The sequence below is a fragment of the Tympanuchus pallidicinctus genome, unplaced genomic scaffold, assembly GCF_026119805.1.
Source record: "Tympanuchus pallidicinctus isolate F22 unplaced genomic scaffold, pur_lepc_1.0 scaffold3, whole genome shotgun sequence".
Taxonomy (NCBI): Eukaryota; Metazoa; Chordata; class Aves; order Galliformes; family Phasianidae; genus Tympanuchus; species Tympanuchus pallidicinctus.
Window position 1 is genome coordinate 51,407,933 of NW_026294747.1, and position 22,319 is coordinate 51,430,251.

Genomic DNA, 22,319 nt, shown 5'->3' on the forward strand with positions numbered 1-22,319 from the left:
GGTTATGACCATTCTTTAAGCAATAAAAGTTACTCCGTAGGTAAAGAAAAACAGGTAAGAAAACTAGTTGGCAAATAATGGTCTTTAACCAGAGCCAGCAGTGCCAAGCAAGTCTGCAGTCCCTGTTTAATCATTTACACATCACGAAGCAGTAAAACTCCCTACAGGAATAATCTGAGTTTGCTGTCTTCTCGGAGAAATACTCTCAGAAGTATTTGTGTATTTTTCTCATTAAATGCAAAGTTATTTTCTGCTGCACACTTTCCATATTCAACTAGAGTTGTAGAATATAATGAGTTGGACGGGACCCATGAGGACCATTAAATCCAAGCCATGGAATCCAACTAATCTTCTGTAAGTGTATTTATACAATTTGGTACCAGTGTGCTTGATGTTGCCTCTATCCAGGTGGAAATTCACATTTCCTTGCTGAGGAATCTACTTGTTGCCCAGAACTGCCTGGCAAGAGAATGCCAAACTCATCACGTTATTAGCTGGGTCTTTTCAGGTTAATCCACATGAAATGGATGCCCTGGGAATCAAGTAACTGATTCCGGAAGACAGACAAAAATCTGTGCCAATTCAGGCAGTTCCTGCAGCCTCTTGCTACTTTATTTTCTTAAGTGGTCTTAGCTTAATGCTTTTCACTCAAATTCACCTTTTTACGATCAATAAAATCTGCAAAGTTACATCTATAATAACAGTAACTCAGTAATTCAGTACTCCCTGGTTTATAAAATATCACAGAATCACAGAATTGTAGCGGTTGGGAGGAGCCTCCAGAGATCATCGAGTCCAACCCCCCTGCCAAAGCAGGTTCCCTACACCAGGTAAATATATGCTCCTAAAATAGTAAATTATACCCTGACGATGTGCATCAACTGTTGCTTCTTCATCAAGCAGTCACAGCTCTTGGAGTACACAAAGTGGACTTCCCTGCTATAAACCAAGCAAGACAGGAGACACTGGATGCTACAACCTAAGGCCTTAACCTTCTGTATGTGAACCCTTCCCTTCCTTTCTTCCCTCAGTACAGAAGTGCTCCTATCAGTTGAAATTTCCTTGCTACATTTCTTTTTTCCACTTAATGGAATCTGATGTCACACCTGTAATATTCAGTGGAAATCTACCAGGATTTATAAACTTGTATAGACCATTTCTTGTTACTTGAATTATTAATGCTAGTACTGCACATTTTCACCTCCCAATCAATGACTGATCAAATTACCTTGCACTGTCTGAATATTTTACAGCACTTTCAACACTATGCCAAACACAGAAAAGCTATCTAAACAAACAAACAAACATGTTAGCTTTGATGCCAGAAAATCCCCGTTCCCCAGAGTTTGGGATTGTTTTAAAGAAATACAGCATTAATCATCAACATGATACTGCAAAACCCATTTGAAGAACAGAAATTATATGGGGAAAAAAACAGCTGAAACAGGTTTGGACTGGTGCAGTTTTCCAAATAAGAATAAAATAAAATAGCTGTTCCACATGCTTCAGAACTTTTGTTGCTTCCTGTTGAGTATTTCTGTTAGATTAGTAAACCAGGGGGTGCTTAACATCTGTCTTTTTTTTGTTTATAGGAGATAGGGAGCTGTTGTGCTGTCCTGAAATATTGTTTTCATTAACAAAAAAAAAAAAAAAAAAAAGGTGCAAACAGTCAAAAATTCACAGATAATTCATATTCAATGTTTTCATGTTAATAAAACATCTTCATCAAACTATTCTGCATATCAAATCTGTTTGAAGTAATGGCTTATTACAGTTGTAGGGTTTTTTCCTTGTCTACTTCAAAGGTTTGATTTGTGAGAAGCAGGGAGATGGCTGCCATCTTTTTACAGAGTCAAGGAATGGTTTGGGTTGGAAGGGACCATCCAGCTCCAACCCCCTGCCAGCGGCAGGACACCTCCTCCCTCCACAGCAGGTTGCTCACAGCCCCATCCAGCCTGGCCTTGAATGCCTCCATGGAGGGGGCACCCACAGCCTCAATGGGCAAACACTGACAGATTTTATGAAAATGCTACATATATTCCAAGAAGAAAAGGAGCACTTTCAGCTGGCATAAAAACATGCAACTTAAAAAAAGAAAGTTCTCAATAAAATCATTCTAACCTTCATTAGCTGAGTGTCTGGCCCTCTTCGTTTTCCTACTGAAGGTATGTATCAGTATGAGCAAACTGTCTTATGCCTGGCTATCACATGGCAGAACTATTCATTTAAATGTGAACTGTTTCAATTAAAGCCAATCTGAGGGTACAGTTTCTTAACACTAAAGTCAATCTAAACTCAGACTGCCTCTTTTTCTACCCCAGTTGCCCATCTCTTCCCTACCCCTACCATCCCTCGCAATTGTGCAACCATGCTGCAAGCTGGTTCTGGATCATGATCTAAAAAAACAGGCTCCACAACAAAAAACAATGAAAAAAATGCATTTCAGTAACTGACATGAATGTAAATGCCATTATACACACACAGCATTTTCACCAATGACTGTTAAACAAAACAGCCTTGGTATCTTCAAAATTATTGTAAGAATGTAGAGATGTATCTGATAAGAACTGTTGGAGAGAAAGACACATGCACACAGAAAAAGCCTAAATTACTATTTCAGTTCACACCCACTAATCCACTCCATCAGACTGCACATGCTGGAGTAAATGAAGCCTCATCTTCAAAAGCAATTTGCAGAATTACTTGCTGATGTTGAAGAACTACTTCAAAAGAGTTTAAGTGTTATGGAATTTTACTGTTTTTTAAACAAACCACTGTTTAAGCTCAAGAGGAAAGGGGGGTGGGGGAGAGAGTGTTTGTTTTTTAAACAAAGGCTTTAAGATTTCATTCCTAAACTATTCTGAATGTTTATTTTAAAAGCATCATGATTACTAATAATGGTATTTTGCAGTTTTTAACTTACCAGCATTCCAATGCTTCAGTTAGAAAGGACTGTTTTAGTCATTTGTGCCTTTGTGGAATGTGCATGCAAAAATATACAAACTTGTCAAATACATCAAATACATTAAAAATAAATGCTGTCTCTAAAGTACAAAAATACTGCTGCAAATTGGCTCTAACTGACTAAATTAACAATTCTGTAAGTAAGACTAAAACCAGCAAAATTCATAGGGAAAAATCACCCTACTCACTCCAGAGCTCTGTGCCACCACAGGCTGACACAGCACTTCTGGGCAGGGCAGAGCAAGGCAAGGCTGCTGTGGTCACCACTGTGCTCATTTCTTGCATGAAGATCTTGAGTGACAAAGGTGCTCAGCTCTGTGCAAAAGCAAATTCTTTGAGGCATGGACTTGACTTCTTATCTGAAATTAGCTGGAAGACAAAGTTCCTTGAAGAAATGTTAACAGACACCAGTAGAGACCACACCAGGGTTACCTAAAGAGATGTGAAACCTAAGGTCATAGACTATAATTTTTACAACCCATATCAATTTTCTCTTCAAAGTGAGGGTTATTCTGGTAGGAGTTTGTAATGAAACTGCAAACAGATGGTTATGGCAATAGAGTTTGCTGTTCAAAGGTGCAATTTTTTCACACTTTAGGAGGTAAAATAAACAATGGATAACACACTAATTTATTCAACTGTTAATGCAATACTGGGCCAAGCCACTTTGTTCGTTTTATGTACATCAAATGCCAGAACAATTACAACTAAGATACCTGATGTGTAAGTAAACTTTCTCATATAGTCCTCTGGAAGTTTACTTTTCAGGTCACAGTTTGTTTTTTTGTGTGTACTTTTCAACAGTGGAATTGTTGCAGGTTAGTTTGGCATTCAGCTATCAGTAAGATCACTTACTTTTGAATGAAATTTATAAAATGTGACAATTAAGCATATATGAATACATTAAATCAAACCTCTTTTCTGTCCTTGCTTTCTTATGCTTTTAAAATGCACTACTATTAAGAGAGATCATATAAGACATATATATATTACACGTACTTTATTCAAAGTCAAATATGTAGGAGCATATTGAAATCTATACTACAAAGAGTAAGGATATGGTGCTTGCATGAAGAAACAAGATATGCACAATGGTCACTAACATCATTTTAAATTATATACTGAGCTGGTAATGTTATAACTTGAGATGCAGGTGGGGTTTTTCTGATATCAAGTTGATCCCAGTGAATTCTGTTGTAAATGACCAATTGCTATTAAGCAGGATTCAGAAATAAGATGTAAATGAATATTCCAGTGCTCTTTTACCTAAATTCCTAAAGCCCACTGCATCCACAGCAAACAAATTCACCTCGCATCTTTACCATCTCTCTCCTTTGTTCCACGCTGTTGTTGTGTTGTTGTTTTTAAAGCAGAAGTTGTCTGGTTTTGTTTATTTATTTTTGCAAATTTGCTATCGAAGAGACAAAAGGAAAAGCTCAGGAAATGTCAGCCACAACGATTTCTTTTGCCCAGTCTGACCCAGGTCAGCGCTCCCATCAAAATAGGACCACCTCCCTTTCCCCACTTCCTGCACGGTCTCCTGCCCTGCAAACAGCACAAATGCTTCTCCAGCCACACACTGAGTCGCACTACAGATGGAAGATGGATAAAGGACCTAGACAAGAAAAGCTTCTCCACTGCCAGGCCTGCTGCCATTACATCAGTGTATGTGCCACGTGGGACCTGCATAACCATGACTGTGTCTCTCAAGTTCTTCAGTCGTGATCTCCGAATAATGATGGACGTGCAAGACTTCATGAAGTTCAGTGGGATTAATACACATATCTTAGAAGACGAGTTGATGCTCGAAGCAACTGACACAACTGTCCTGGGTATACCATGATCAGAAATTGGTAATGCTTCATCGCCTCAATCCTGTGTCAGAACAAGCAAATGTGCTTCTAACATTAAGAGCACATCCCTGAGGAGAAGGAATATGGGTCTTTGATTAGATCATTGCACACCTCCCACATCCAGTGAACATTAAGGGAAATTAAAAATAAAATTCCCCGAACAATCTTGGAGATAAGAAACACAGATTCAATTTTTCAAAATTAATTTGGCATTAAGGCAACTAGCATACTTCAGATTTTTAACTAGACAGTTTAAAAACGGAAAATAATCAAAATGACACCCCAGCCCATTGCCCCTTTTTTTCTTAAATCACAAAAGAATGTTAAGTTTCATCAAAAGTCTTCTTTCTGGATTCAGAGTAGCACTCCTACTACAAGCCATCCAACCCCAGCTCATCACTGCGAGCAGTCAGGTGCTTACAGACTCTGGTGCCACAGGAGACACGGCTGCTGGCTCCAGCCCAGAGCCCAACAGCCAGGAAAACAGCCAAATGCAGGGCTGCTGAGAGCTCCTACATGCTCTGTATTTCATTTCTTTTTCTAGACTTTTCCTAATTTATTTAGATTAGTACATTTTTGGAACTGCTCAACTTCACTGCTATGCAACTATAAAGAAATAAAAAATAAAAAAATAAAAAATAAAAACATCCTTGTTTTCAGTGGAAAACATCTCCAGGAAGCCTGTGTTTTCATCTTTTTCTGGTCCATTGGCAGCTGACATTTTGGCCGCAGTTACCAAGATAAGGGGCCTAACTACTATCAGAGTAGTGATAATCAATGAGAGTCAGAGGAAAACAGTCTTGCACTGGACACAACCTACCTGTTGGTTATGCCTGTGGTTGCTATTTCGGAACAGAGTAACATTCAGCACAGGGCATTCATCGCATTTCTACATAGTATGACACCTCACTTCTTGTACTCCTACAGTGCATTCATCATGTTCCTGTAACTCCTGATTCCCCTGACAGCTCACAGGTAGAGCAATCCCAAAGAATTCCAGACTGCTGAGGACAACCAGTTTAGAATATCCGATCCTGAAGGAGACATTCACACCGTCTGCCAGGATTTAGGCTTCTCAGCCCATCTCTGCAGACACAGTGCAGAGAGAAGCAAACACAAGTGCAGTCAGCGGAGGGAGAAAATGAATCTTAAAATCATCAGTCCCAAGGCAACCACTACGCCTACAAGTGTAATTTCTCCTTTGCTACCCTAGGTCATGACCCTCATCCAGAAGAGGAAGGAAAGTGTCCTGTCATCATTAATTTTGCTATGCCACTCGAGGAAAACAACACTGACAACCCTACAAAACCACAGCGTACGTTACCACTGGTAGTTGAGCCAAACATTAACCACCACCATCAATTGTCTAATACTTCTCATTACCTCTTTAGTCATTCTAACAAATTCTGCAACTTATACATGATCTGATTAAAATCTTCTCTGGCTGACAAAGAGCCAGCAGAAAAAGAACCTCTGCTACTGCAGCCCTGGACTACTGCATTTCCAGACTGCTAATAAAGCTACATTAAAACCCATACAGTAGATAATTGTCATTGCAATTTCAAAACCAAACTAAAACTGTCACCTGAAGATAAGAAAGAGGCTGTGTATATAATAGACTGTCATATCATTAAAATTAGATTTCTGTTAAAAGGCAGAAAATTGTACATCACTTCAAAGTTACTCGGTTTTACAAATGCATCTGTAAAGCAATAATGTATATCACGTAAGTATGATTTTTAAAAGTAATTTAGAAATCCATTGATTTATAACTTACGAAGGACAAAATATTTCTGATGCAGGAGTCAAATCAGTGCAGGAACAATATAGCTCAGTGAGCTGCACACCTTGCATCACACCAATCTGGTACGTGCCAACAAAGAACCAGCATTAACAAGATTAACCAAGGTTAGCACTCGGGAGAGCTTAAGTTCCAACAAAGTTGGGAACCAAGCCAGGTGCAGCACCGTGGTGTCTCCATGGAGAGGCAGAGGTAGGAAGGGACGCCTCCGACACTCTCTATTCCCATTGGAACTCAAGGTTAGCACTTACTGCAGGTGTTTTTATAGACAAGGTCTGTGCATTTTTACCATGTCTGCTCAGTACTTCGAATACCGTGAGCTTTATAAATATAATTTTTGCTGGCTCCTTCAACAGAATACCAAGACACTGCAAGCTCTAAGTCCTTACCCAAAAGTGTAAGAGTAACTTACTGACAAAGAACGAAGTTTGCAGATTTGCTCCAAAGATTTAGGAGGGCTGGACTGAGAACAAAGAATTAGGTTCCACAAATACTGCAGACAATTGCAAATCTGCCATTGCAAGAGCAAGGTGCATTCTTAGGACTAAAAGAACATACAAAACGTACCACTGCAGCAATTCCCTGCCAAGGCACAACCCGCTGTTCCATCACAAGGACTAGAGGAGAACCTACAGGCAGAGTGGAGGAAAGACACAATGCCAGCTGCCATTCACCTGTTGTTCCTTTGATTTATTTCTATTAAAAAACAACAAGGAGTTCCAACATTTTTTCCATTTAGTGAGAAAGTTTCCCTCATTGCTTGTTTTCAGGAGCTGGTTAAACCTCTTCTCCCCACTTCCAAACATAATTCTTACACTTAAATCTCACCATTTGTATTATTACTTTTACAAATCAATCCTTCTCTATGGAGGATATCATGGTGCTCCAGGGAGGCTCATATGTTCTGGTGGTTCATGTGAGAGCAGTGAAGCTCCACACAGATCAAAGAGAAAGCAAGGAGATAAATTGGATGAAAAGAAATCAGGTTCTGCAGGCTGACAGGTCAGCCACCCACCCTTACAAGGATCTACTTATGGAAACAGCCATGTTTCTGGAGGAACTATCCTGAAAAGTACTGTAGCAGTCAGTTCTGTACCAGTGATTACTGACTGGTTACAGCGAATGGAAGGCAAATGCTCTCACATTATTCTTTAACTGAATGGAGTGGTACAATGCAGACGAGTTACTGATTGAGTTTTATGCTGTACCCACTGCACTGCTATGAAATGCCATTTGAAAGAGCAGCCCAAATCTTGCAGGAGAAATGAGCTGGTGGCCACATCGCTACAGCTGCAGTCTCCTTAGTTTCTAAGTAAAGATGATGATAAACAAACTGCTTTACATGTGCCCTAAATAAGAACCAAGTAGAAACAATGCAAACAGAGCCCTGACCTCATCAATATATTGATAAGGAGCAAAAATACACCGTTGTGTTTAACAAGGTCAGATTTTCACAAGTTTATAGAAGCATATACTAAGGTTCTCAGCACCTGGTCCTTCAAAGCCTGGAACCTTTTACAGTTCAGAGCATTAAACAGCAAAACACCATGTTACGCACATTTCAACTTTACAAATAACACCAGTTGTTAAGGCTAACTAAAAAACCAGCTGAAATCGTTGAAATGAATTACTAAAATAACATTATCAAATTCTATGCTGTTGATTGCATAGTCAATAATCCCAATTTAAAAAATCTTGTGCACTCCATTTTCCAACTATTCCATACAGAACATCAAGTGACTGCAATAGTCAAACATGTCAAACTCTTGGAAAAAACAATTTTCTTCATTAAGAATCTGGTCTAGTGTCCAAATTATGTAAAAGATGCAGCTGTTTTACCTCCAGAAAGAACTAATGAATTAAAACTGAAATTTTAAGACGGACCCACAAATAGCACATCAGCTTGCTGAGCTGCTTGCTGAGCTGCTTCTTTAGTCTTTTAAAGCAACTGTTTGTTTTGCTTACTAAACACACACCTGGAGCATACGCAGCATGACGCACCAGGAGAAGGTTTGGGCTCACAAATGTAATGCTCCGAGTTGGAGTGGGACTGCTGCGTCTCATGCTTTCTATGTGCACTCACTTCTTTTCCTCCAGTACAGCAGAAGGTCTGGTCTGTACAACCCTAAAAAGCACACAGCATTTACTGGCTGGAAGGACTGCACTGTGTGGAGGGAAAGGAACGTGGGAAAGAGAGGCAGGTGAGAGGACGGCCAGAAGACACACTCGTGCCATTCCCACATGATACACAAATGTACTTTTCACACAGGGAATGCATACAACATATTTTAGACACTACAGCACAAATAATAATAACTACCTTAGAAAGATACAGGGATTTGAAGCAGTTGATATTGAAAAATACCAGAAGACATCCCTATACACGGGGAAATGAAAACCAGAAAGCTCAGCAACTTGCAACTTTATACGTGCGTGCTTCTCCTCCACACCAGGAAAAAAAAAAAAAACCTTAAAAAAAAAACAAAAACAGCCATGGCAATTTTGCACACATGCACACACACAGAGGGTCACAAAAGCTATGAAAGAGATACTTAACAGAGGTTCCTGAGCAGATGACAAGCCATTAAACTTTCACCTTAGGTAGTTATGATGATTTGATGTGTCTTTTATGATATCTCCCATTTTTTTATAATTCAAATCTTCAATGTGTTTAACAAGCAATTCTTCCATCAATCTTTGATGTGTTTTACTTATAAAGCAATGACAGTTTTCAGTTCAGGCTCCTTAAGGTTCCAGAGAAACCATTTTCCACTCACTTGCTTTGAAAGCCATTAAAATAACTTGATGAAGAACAGCAGCAGGGGGCTAATAGAAGCCAAGGCTTAGTAACAATCTTTAGATTTTTCTCCTAAGACTTTCTCACAGACCCTCCTCACAAAGATCCTCAGGGCTTTTCATCCTCTCCTTTCTCCCCAACCCCCCCCCAACGCAGTTCAAAGTGACAGATGCAACCAGCTCCAGGTTCTGCTGCTTTCTTCATTTCGCTTTTACCTTCCAGTTGTGAAAGACTCCACTGAAATGGGATTCCAAAAGCAGCAGCCACCTCCTTCTTGTCTTTCCATTGGGAAAGAAGTAACGCACGGAAAGATTCAAGAAGCAACTCCAAAACATCTCCTAAACTCTCACCTATTCTGAAGCGAGTGCTGGTACAGAGAAATGGACCTGTTGCTTAACAGCAAATATAACTGACATTCAATTAACCAAATTAATGAGTGATTAACTGAATTGATTAGTGATTTACATGCTGTTCTGCATTTTAGCTCAGTATTTCTGAAAGCTTCATAACGACAGAGGTGCTGGAACAGTTTAAAACTAAAGAGGTTTAACCTAAAGAACTGCACAAGCCAATGGAAAATTACCTTTAATCACTCTTTAAAAATGGGAACTGCTTGTAACAAATGGCCAAGTTGTCTGCTGATGGCTCCATGCAAATGTAGAAATCAGAGTTTAATGGAAAACAGAACTATTAGGATGGTATTTACGCCAGCCAGAATCAGTAGAGCATACTGGTTTGATCTACGCTTTGCCACGCAGACCAACATTTTATTTCTCCACTATGATGGCCACTTGAATACAACCTTTGTTGATCACTCATTTGGGGGAAACTTCTGGACCTGAGAAGTTCAGCGCTCTACTTGTATCACAATTGCTGCACACGAGTGACACCACTGCAGTCAAAACGCTGTATGGGGCATCTCTACTTTAATTAAGTCAGGCTGTGGGACAAAACCACTCATCCCAGACTCTAGTTACAGGTCCCTGTTCTTTTAAAAATTAAGCTACTTTACAGTACACACGGCTTATGAGCAAACAGGGACTGAAGGAGGCCAGACACATATATCCTCATCTTTGGGACAGAGGCAGCATGTGGGAGAGATCTGAGGTCAAGAAGGCAGATGGTGGGCAGTGCCATTATGGCTCAGTCACCTCTTGTCCTTATAACACTGAGCTTTATGTTTCACAGTTGCTGGCTCTCACAATTTGTGTTGCTACTTTATTTTGGCAAGCTCCTACTCCCTCTTCTGTATAAGAATACATTATGAAATAACCTCTTTCATGTCTGAGATGAACATCAACAAGCATACTTTTTGCCTCTCCTCCTGCTAAAGTAGCACACTGTGCAACCACTGAAGTGAGATGCTTTTTTCGAAAAGCTTTTTTTTTTACTTCAAAAATCAAAATAAAAAACGAAACAAAAAAAATCACTGGAGAAATTCTAAGTCTGTGAACTGGCACAGAGCCCTATCAGTAAACACACACAGAAAGTCTCTGTTGGCTTTCTGAGATAATTGTATCATAAATATAGGAAAAAGATCCAGCAAGACCTGAAAACAAAGAAGTTCACTAAGTACAGAAGCAATATTCTGAGCAGCAGTAACAGTTATGTATAATTTCCTACAAGCATGCAATAATTTACCAAATTAGAAAAATGTAGGGCTGGAAGGACCTCACAAGATCCCCAGCACATCTCTTTCAACGGTGGCAGGATCAAACATATGTTATGTGAGTGCTGTATAATGCATGCCAGATAGAGAATAGGCATCTGAGCGTTCTGCACTCAGAGCTTCTGTTCAGGCTGTTCTATTGCTCAAGCTACTCAATCATTCTGGCAATTTTAGGTTTAAAATAAACACTTGCAATACTATACGTGTAGTATTGCTATAGCATTGTTATGCCAGCAATACACAACCTAGAGCTTGTCACACTACAGAATCACCATTTAATTAAAGTTGCCACTAGCATTGCTCTTTCCACATTAGTTTTCAAGTATCCATGATTACTTCTCCAGGAGGACAAATTCTTCTTTTCCCATATTTTGTATTTTCAAAGAAAGCACATCCCTCACCTTGAGGAGTTTAGCCTCATTTCCCTATAATGTATTCATCACCACTCAGCACATCTGTCCCAGCAAATCCCATTTCCTGTCCCATTCATGAGGCTCAGCAACCTGGAGCTTCAGTGATTGCCGCCACACTTTTCCCATGGCCTTCTCACCTCTCCCCCCCCACATGCCCCGCTCCCATTGTTTATCATCTGTTCTCCCCTGCTGCAAACTGCTGTCAGATGTTCACTTATCCCTAATCTTGCTCACTGCCTTTGATATTCTTTCTAATCCAACAACCTGTCAACCGGGGCATCAGCCCATGTCCAGACCAGCTGCTCTGTCACAGGCCCTAAGATTCCCTCTCAGCTCCATGTGGTATTTAAAGGATTTTGACACAGCAACCACGACGTGAAACAAATAATTAATGCTGTTTTGAACTGCGATCGCGGCTTTAGTATGACATGAGCTGACCACTAAGAAAAACTGAGCTTTACTTTGTTTAAACTTCAGTAAACTTTAGCATTACTGTGCTAACAAGCCTTTGATTGATGTCTGGGGGACAGCGCCGAGAAGCTGAGTTCTGAGATGCAAAAACCTGTGACGAAGTTACGGAGAAGAAGGAATCCCAGTGCAAGGCAGAGAGGCAGCAAACTTCATACGCCTGCTACATAAAGCGTATTTGTGCAGCCTGAGCTTATAGTAAGAGTTTTCAAAGCACAGGAGCTGATCTTCTGTAAGCTAAAATGAAGATACAAATGTGTTTTAAATACAGCAGGAGTTGAGGTAAAATAGTTATTGAAAATGCACTCGTATTTTCAGGAATATCAGAAGGCATATTTTCATCCCATACAGACCATCAAAACTTGACATTTTAGAGAATATTCCCACTGACAGAGAAGGTCTCATTTCCATAATACTCAGATTTGCTGTAAACACTCAAAATGTTACAGCGTTCATCTGCTTAAAACATACAGAATACACATAATGTCATAGCTGAAGTAATGACTCAGATGACAGATTTTTTGTGCTGGGAAAAAGAAGTATCTGCTATTTAAGCAAACATATGTATTTTGATCCAAACTGAAAGATAAATACAGCATTTTGTTGTTGAAGTACACAAACACTATTTTATTTCTCAGATCTAACTGCAATTACTACAAAGGAGACAGTACCAAACGAGTCAAAAAAGCCACTTTACACTCCAGTAAAAAATAAATAAATAAGTAAAAATCTTGATGATGGCTTTCATAACATGGTTCAATCACATGGAACTAAACCACCTTCATTCTTATGGCTCGCCTATAGCAGGACATCAAGAAAACGCATCTGCAGTAAGTACCTTGATGAACCTGAATTCTGCTAGTTAAACTCCATTAAACCCCTGTGTGGACAAAGTCATTCTGCTGAGTTTACTGCTCCCTTAGGGCATGAACGGGAAAGTTAGCGTGGATTAAGGTAGGGTATGAATTCAAAGTGCAGTGGTACTTTGAAAGTGGTTTAACATAAACAGCATCAGACTCTTTGTTGTAGAATGAGACTTGGAGTCAATCAGGAAAGTCCTGTGTAGACAAGCCCTCACAGATGAGGCTACTGGCGTAGTGCTGTCAAAGGCAATGGTTTGCAGCCTCTTTACCTCCAGACCTGGAAACATCTTCCACGGAAGCTGCAGACCTTTGGTAACACATTAAAACCTTCTGCTAAATAGCCTGGTTCTCCTAGCCAGCTGGTGGACCGTCTGCAGGTAGTCCAACAGGCCTCACAGAACAGTGCACGAGAACCTGCAAAGTACTGGCTTAAGGAAAGACAACACACGTATTTCCTCCTAATGCTTGGTCTCAACTTCATAGATACTCCAAAGTCAACCAAGCTGTGTAGCCAGCAATGACATTAATGACATATTAATCTCATAGCAGTTGGACATCATGATCTTCCTAAGTCCCTTCCAAATGAAGTAGCCTAGTCTATTTTAATGCTACCTAAGAGTAGGCACATTTCAGCACACTGCAAGGATTCTACAGATGATGCACAACACAGTCGTCTTCTTTGCAGTGAATGACATTTGTTGTCGTAAGTTTACTGACTCACCATCTGACTGACCTAAAAATGTGAAGTTTTGTTGCTGCCAATTAATTTTCATGTGTTTACTTCAAACAACTCCATACTTCAAACAACTCCATATTCTCTTCTGAAAGTACGCTGGATAAAGGCGTTCAGACTTACACAGCTTAACGTTCACTGAAACAAAAATCAGAACTTGTTTTCTTTTCAACTCCTGCTCTTATTTAGTAATGTTTCTCATTTCCTGCTGTGGTAATTCATAAATATCTCATACAAATATATCTTGCAGATTTCCAGAACTCAATTCAAGGCTGTATAGCTGACTCAGAAGCAGATACACCTAGATTCTGTAATTTCTTTTCTTAAACCTGTGCTCTACTTACAAAGAATACTGCTCCTTCCAAAGGAAACTGTTCCCTCCATGCTCAACTCCCTAACATTGTTCTTGTGAAACTTTCACGCTTCCATTCTTCCACTCATACAAAAGAATCATGTTGCACTCCAGCCATAATTTCCCAGTCAATACAGCAACAGCAGATCAAAAATCTATCTCATCCAGGATCCCGGATGCCTGAAGAAGAATATAGTGTTAACACATTCCCAGCTTTCTGCAATTTGCATCTCAGAGACTTCCTCAGCTAGCAGCAGCAAGCTTGCTTTTAAGATTATGTTATGGACTGACATAACAGACTAGTCAAATTGAAGAAAATGAAACAAATTTTGCAGTGAAAACAGCATCTCCTTTTATTGCACCATTTTAAAGAAAAAAAATGAAGTGCAAAATAAATGTATTACCAAGTAGCATATTTCCTACTGCTTGGAGCCTTCTGAAGATTCAAGAGAAGACTTACTTGTTTGAACAGGTAACTTAAAAATCTGTTTACTCCCTCAACAGCATCATTTTTAACTGTCAAAATACAAAAAGAATGTTTTATGTTTATAAAGAAGCAGACGGAAGTTCCAGAGAATATTTCAGGCAGCTGGGCACATTCATGTTGCTATTACCATATAAACCATTTTTTTTTTAAGTGTAAAATCAGATTGTTATTATTATTTTAACACTGCACAGCTTTGCTCTTTTCATCTTCAAAGTTTGCATGACATAAATGATACAGGCCTAGCTTCTGCTCTGCATGCACACAGCTTATCATAGAATCGGGGTCTTAATCTTCTTGACATCTCTGAGGCAGTTAAACTGTAAAGACACAGAAGCAGTGGTAGCTCGTAGCCCCAAAAGAAAGCAATATCAAACCTAAGATTAGAAATAAGAAATGCCTTATTCATTAGTGAATTGTATGCTACCCCTGAGGTATGTTTTCCATCCATTATAAAGTTCATCGTGTGTTAAAATCCACAGTAGTATTGAAAACTACTTTAGAAAGACTGTAAAACTTCAAGAGATTATAATTTAATTCCCTTAACACAGAATGAAAGCATCACACCTTAAAATTCAATTAAAAGGAGCATTTTTCACATGCCTAATTTCAAAATAAACTATTTTAAACATTACATTGGGAAGAAACATGAGCAAAACTACTCTGAACTGTGGAAGGGATGTGAAGCTCACAGAAGAGCAAAGAGATCCAGCTTACCATGACTGATCATATCCTGAAATTGAGATGCACAGTTTTTCAGGTTTATCCCACATAAGGGAAATAGATGCCCATTCACCATTCCACAGTTTTGGAATACAGCCTCACTCACATGCATACTAGGAAAATTAATGGCAGTTGAAATTAGTCTAGTAACAAACTTCTTAAAGTTCCTGGGCAGAATGAATGCATATGTTTATACAATGCAAGGAAACCGTGGCAAGAACTCCCTTGCCAGAACAACCTTCAAAAACAAAGCTACAGAAGTCTGGGCTAGATCCACAAAACCTTTTTATGTGAGCTCTGGGCAAAAGTTCCCATAGGTGCTCAAGCTGTTACTCCTCCATCTAAACGCTTCTCATGCTCTGCCTGCCATGGAAGGACACTTCCCAGCTCAGAGGTCACCAAAAAGAACATGCCAAGTCACTTACTCCTGTGTGGAGCTAATTTAGTTAAAAGGCTAACAAAGGTAGGTTTGAACTGGAACAGCAGAGTGAGAGCTGGAGCAAAAATACTTTTGCTTCTGCTAATTCTCACAGGGTAATTACCAGTACTGCAGACAAACAAATGCATGCACTAACATATTACTACAGGAAGATTCGCCAGAGCTCTGCCTGTCAAAACCCTATATTACGGTCCAAACCTAACATTAAGAACAACTGAAATCCCATGCAACTGTTATTAAGAACACAGAGAACGTAGATTTCCATTTAGGTACCTAAAGCTGCCCCAAATCCTCACAACTCTGCTCAGCCTCAGCAGGCTTTGTAACCTTCATTTTCTATTCTATTTCTATTATTATTTTTTATTTTTTGTCTGTCTAGCATAGAGGCCGGTGCCTGGCTAACATACACAAAAGAGGGCTGAAGATTTACACACAAATGTGTTTCCCAGCAGTGAGAGCACTCTCCTGTGATGTGGGAAGCAATATTAATTGAAGCAAGATCTTGCAGCCTGACTCTACCACATCCCAGGGAAATGCCCTAGCCCTTGGGCATAGAGTTAATCTCTCATTAGCTATCCCTCTGGTCTCTTGAATAAATTATTTATGAAAAGCAAAAAAAGACTTCAATAGGAAAAAGTGAAAAGAGATTTACCACGCAGTTCCTGGTAGAGAAGCAAATTCTGTAGGTGATATATGTTTTAAAAAGGAGCCTCTTTAGACAACAAATCAGTTTGCACTATGGGGGCAAGTACACACTAATAACAGCCAGATGCTATCCTGTATGTGAGTGAGGACAAAGTTTAGGCTGAAAATCCCATCTAGAAAGTGAAGTCCACTCCAAGGCGCCGTAGATTTTTATTTCGAATCACGGTTTTAAAGACAGCCCTCTGCATTGGGCCTATCCAAATCTGCCTACAGTTTGCTGATTTCTATGACTCCTTCGCTGCGCTTCTGTTTCTACTTTTGCATTATATAAACATGGAACAAATCCAAGCTTTCAGAACACAGGCAAACTGAAGACCTGAGCACAAACCTAACAAGCTGTGTTTAACATGAAAGGAACCACCAGACTTGATTCAAAGTACACACAACTCTGTTCCTGCATGCGTCCACAGATCCTTGTCTGAGCACCCCGATACTCAGCAAAACACTGAGCTGGATGAAATACCCAATCTTCTGGCCTACAGTTCTGCCTGCTGCTCAGGAGCACTCTGCACATACAGAAGCCTTCCAAGTCTTTGGTTCCACTTGATGAGGTTTGACACAATCACCTTCAGCATTGGTAACCGATAGAAGCTAACAGCCTTACCCCCTCACCATTTCTTATTTAACCCCCCTATGGATCACCTTCTGGTACCCTGCACATTTCTGGCAGTCTGCAAACTCACTGCAGCAATGGTAGTTTACAGCTCAGCGGGATGCACGTTTAATGGATATAAACAGACTTGGAGGATAAACTGTGATACAAATCATCCGTATCTAAATTTATATTTAACCGCTGAAGAGCTCATTGTTTTAGCCATAGTGATGGGATCAAAATTATCTCCACGTAAGTAGTGCAATTTGTAGACGAAGTATGTAAGAATCCATGGCTTAATTGTTCTTGGATGTTTGGAAATAAAGTGACATATTGTTTGTAACAATAATGGACTTTAAAATCATAGAATCATAGAATGGCCTGGGTTGAAAAGGACCTCAAAAAGGACCTCAAAGACCATCTGATTTCTACCCCCCTGCTATGGGCAGTGTCACCAACCGCTAGATCAGGCTGCCCAGAGCCACATCCAGCCTGGCCTTAAACACCTCCAGGGCTGGGGCATCCACAAAATGACAATCTATAAGGACAAAAGTATCCTTCAACAGAATTAAACAAACATAAAAATATGCATCAGTAAATCTTCTTCAGACAACAATGAATTTTAGAGGACACATCACATTTTGTGAAACAATATCTGAAAGACCACTTCAAGCCTTCCAATTACAGCGAGATCCCATGCATTTCATTAACTAAGTATGCAAACAGTTTCAGTTTTCCTAGTGTAACAAATGCTATTATTTAAACTTTCTTCATTTAGATGATTCCACTTGTTCAAAAAGACTTTTCAGATTTTAGACACTTAAGTGTTTACGCATTTCCTGAGGTTTTCAGCAGGCCTAAACACCTTTTAAACAATTAGCCAAATGACTAAAAATATCCAGCATTTTTCTTTGGTTAGTAAGTCAGTTTTTACATGAAAAATTGTGCTTTTAATAAACTTAGGGCACGTCTCCCAGGTCAGGTGCGGGCAGCTGCGTGTTGTTCAGCATATGCTCTTAGGAGGCTGGGTCCAAGCTAGATTTTGTACAAATACCATATAAACCCTCATCATCCACCTTCATTTTAGGATAGTGCTGAGGCCAACAGAAACAATCTCTACCCTCAATCAGCCCCCAAACATCCATCCCTAACCACCAGATTATCACCTCTCCTTTGCTAGCATAAACACTTGAATCAAAGACCTGGTTGAGGTCAAAAATTATTTCCTTTCCGACCAATTAGGCCTGACTTGGAGCAGATCCCTGACCCAGCTGCACAGAGCCTTGTAAAAGGAGGAGAGAGAAAGTGAAGCAGCAGGACAGCAGAAAATGCAAGTGTACTTCTTTTGGTGGCAGTGCCATCCCTTCTCAAACCACAGCATGTGAACAAACACTCTGTTTCTCAACATGCGTTGAGAAACCCGTCTGAGGCACTTGTACTCAATTAAATGTAATTTTGTAATAGTTTCATACATTTTAATTGAATCCCATTTTCTAAGTAAATACAACATGACTCAGAAATGAAAATAAAACTGCTAAGTGCTATTTACACACTAACCCAGCAAAAATTCAGAGTATGAAAGAACATTCTTCAAGTTTCCTTCCAATATCCTAAAGAGAAATAACTAATTCAGTGTCAAGCTTACAGCTCTTTGCAAATCAATTTAATTATCCCAACCAACGAGCAGAGTAACCTGCTGTGGGGAACCTGCCTTAGTAAAGGCTGGGCTAGATGATCCCCAGAGGTCTCTTCCAACATCTCTGATTCTGTGATTCTTTAGGAAAACCACATATAAAAATATAAAACAACACTGAAAAGAAACCAGCTTGGCTGCAGGCCGAGCCCCGCGCAACCTCCCTTGCACTGCGACGCCGGCAAGATGGCGGGCGCGGCGCTGGGAGGGGTGCGGGACAGCGGAGGGACCCGCCGCCCGCCTGCCCTTCCCCGCGGCCTCCCGCCCCTTTCGTCAGCTGCCGGCTTCGACGGAGGGAAGGGGCGGAGGGACGTGGGGGAAGACGCTGGGCGGGAGAGCCGCTAGCCGGTATTCGCTCCCTCCCTCGCTCGCTCACCTGCCGGTAGGTGAGGCGGAAAGGCCGCAGGTAGAGAGAGGACGTGCAGGGTTGGAGCGCCAGCTCCTCAATGGCGTCCATCCCGCTGAGGGCGGCAGCCGCCAGGAGGAAGAGGAAGAGGAGGAAGGGCAGAGGCGCGCGCAGCCGCTGCGGGCCGGGCGAGGCAGGGCCTGGGTGCGGGCACAGCCTGGGGCCGCAGCTCCGTTCGTTCAGCAGCTGTGACGCAGGGACGCGGCGCCTGCCTTCTCTGAGAGGGGCTGAAATGCCGGCTTTCTCCCCAAAAAGGGAGCGAGGCAGCGGCACGAAGGGGCCTCCGTAGGTTTACCCTGTGCAGAAACACCTGTGTGTGAGGCTGCTTTCTCGAAGGCGAACGTTTGCTGTCTGTCAGCTGTTTCTACACGTGAACGTCAGTGCTGTGCTCCAGCTCTAAGCTGAAACCAGAGATGTGAAGTCAGTGCTGAGTTTTGTCTGAATTGCATCCTGATCCTGGCTGCGTGTTCAGCTCTGCCAGATGAGGACCTGGGTGTTAAAGGATGGTCCCATCTGCCTGCGTGCCTTGCTCGGGGGAGACCTGATGGCTCTGTGCAGCTCTGTGAAAGGAGTGTAGTGAGGTGAGAGTCAGCCCCTTTTCCCAGGTAACTGAGAGGATGACAGGTAATGACATCAAGTTGCGCCAGGGGTGGCTCGTAGAATCATTAAGGTTGGAAAAGACCGCTAAGATCATCCAGTCCAACCCCATCCCACCCCACCCATGCCCACTGCTGTGTCACTCAGTGCTACACCTCCACAGTTCTTGAACACCTCCGAGGTGGTGACCTCATCACCTCCTTTCCAGCGTATGGCTGCTTTATTTTCCATAAAAATCAAATTATTTTATGATACATGGACTATGCTGAGAATAACTTGCTATTCTTCCCATCCCTTTTTTTTTTTTTCTTTTCTAATCTTTCCCCCTGCATCATTAATAAGCTTATTATCCCTTAATGTGGTGGTTAACAATATGGCTAAAAAAAAGATAGCTAGCAATTACAGAGCTCAGTGAGAAGTGAGGCCAGCGCTCACATTGCAGAACGCCTGTTGTCAGCTCTGATAATGCAAGTGACAAAATTGTGTGTTTTGTGGAACCAAAAAGTAGTGTCTTTTAAGAGAAATATTTGTAAAACTTTCATGACAAGTAGGCAGCTGAACGTATTTTATTAGCTGACTATTTGAAAGTATTGGTGTGACTGTTTGCATCACTGGATGTATCCCCGTATTTCTGTTTTTCTCACAGTGATCTTGAGGTCATTCAGAGCTCCTGGGAACTTAAGCTATATTTTGCTATTAAATTATTTTAACTCTTCCAAGACCAACTTAAGTATAAACACAGTTTCCGTGCACAGCAAGTTTACAGTATCTCTGTTTGCTTATGTTAAAAGTTACCGGGTACCAGGTCGGCTCAGCCAGTTAGATTGCCCTCTTCAATAAACATTCTGACACTACTTTGAGGTTTTGAGTGTGCGTATGTTTTTGGGAATGTGTCATAGCATGTGATGAATTGCATATTCCATTCTTATTCTTAGGTGGGAAGCTTTTGGGGTTGCCCGTGTCACAGACCTGGTCTTGCTAATGTACCTGCAGTTGTAATTGGAAGTAGGCTTCTGTATCAGATGGTGTTGTGAGCAGACAGCTGAACTAAGGACATAACAGTAAGTTTGAGGAGCTAGTTTAGTGCTACAGGTGAGATCTGAGTGAGAGAATAAATAGGAAAATATGCCCTGTGGTGAAACTGGTATTGAGCAGCTGGATAGGAATTTTGTTACAATTAATGTCTAGATACTGCTTGCAGCAAGACCAAGAACAATCCTGGGAAGGAAATGTCCGTCTGCTCCCACCTGCTCCCATGGACAAAGGGGAATAACTTACTGTTGAGTGAGAGAGGTGTACTTCTGCTTTCTTGTTTCCTTGCACTACTTTTGTAGCTTGCCTGCAGCACAGTGACTGTGACTTGGATGTAACTGCACTCACTTCACTACACCCAGCAAAAGCAGAGATGCTGCTTGGCAGCTTGGCTCTGGGGTCAGGAGAGCTCTGTTCACACAGTGCAAAGTTCCACCAGAGCAGACGTGCCCACCATGTCCTCACCACTTTTGCTGGAGTAACTTGATTCCAGAGAACATTGGGAGGCATTTGCTCAGTGCTGCCCCATATGGATTTATTACTCCAGCTCACTATCCGCTTGCAGATCTCTGTACCATGTTGTGTGTTACTAGACATGTCCACATGTCTGTTCCTGTTTCAAAGCAGTTCCTATTTTAAGGTGGTTTCATTCCTCCTGAAATGTGAAAATGGGCATTCATAATTCCAAGGTAATCAAGTGCTGTGTTCGTGTCTATTACTTACAGAGATGGTTCTGATACTTAAGCTTAGGCAGATGTTTAACTGCTTGCAAAGTCCTTTGGTTTCAATTAGCAATTCTCCATAAATAACGTTTTCATTTATGTGATATTGTCACTAGATCATCAGTTCCCACACTTCTTACATCCCGGATGACTCTTTGCTATCGCAGTTTCTTTGCAGATCACTATCCATTTTTACCACTACACTCCTAATTGAAATAGATACAAATAATGTGCTTCCAAAACCAATTGCCTTGTTCCATCACATCTTCCTTCCTAAGTGTTACTGTTAATTTGACTCCCAAAAAACAAGAAGGCATCAGAATAACAGGTTGCCTTTCATGGCAGCACGTCTATTGCTTTTTCTTCCTCAAAAAGGATTTCTGTGTTATGTCTTTTTGGAGACTTCGAAGGCAAGGCTGGATCAGGACCTGGGCAACCTGATCTAGCTGTGCATGCCCATGTTCATTGCTGGGGAGTTGGATTAGATGACCATTAAAGGTCCCTTACAACTCTAGGGGTTCTATGACTCTAAATATCATATGTAATGTTGTCATGAGTGGTGACCTGGACCTGCTTGTATCCTGTTGTAAGTTACTAAAATATAGATGTTTTATGTAACTCTTAACTACCAGCAAGATTTCCAAACAATTTTTTGGTGTTTTAAAAAAATTTCCTTGAGCTTCAGTTTTCTTTGCAGACCTTTCCTTCCCCTGAAACACACATAGACGCACGCTCTGTGGGTATGTACTTTGCAGAGGGTTGAGTTGTATCCCTATTAGCTTGTTTTATGCTGTTTACTTTAGGACACAACTGGGAATGCTTCCTCCGCAAGTTTGCTGCTGCAGCCCCACTGTTTTCCATGTGCAGAGAGGAGTGTCCCTGCTGAAGCTTAGCAAAGTGCCTGACTGCTGGGTGCGTTCATGCACAGTTAGGCAGCGCATTTCGTGCAGTGATTTCTGTGTGTGTGCATGTTTTTAAATTCAGTCTGTCTTCACCAGGCTTACCTTTGCTCC

General features: G+C 41.0%; 1 protein-coding gene across 1 annotated transcript in view; it reads right to left on the reverse strand.

Moving 5' to 3' along the window:
• The window catches only part of NUDT14 (nudix hydrolase 14), a 50,178-nt gene extending 31,117 nt beyond the window's left edge, over positions 1-19,061 (reverse strand). Inside the window, exon 1 of the mRNA XM_052694149.1 lies at positions 18,926-19,061. Within this exon, the coding sequence (XP_052550109.1) occupies positions 18,926-19,006 (81 nt within the window). The 5' untranslated portion in view covers positions 19,007-19,061. The remainder of the gene's footprint in view (positions 1-18,925) is intronic.
• Between the last annotated feature and the right edge of the window lie 3,258 nt (positions 19,062-22,319).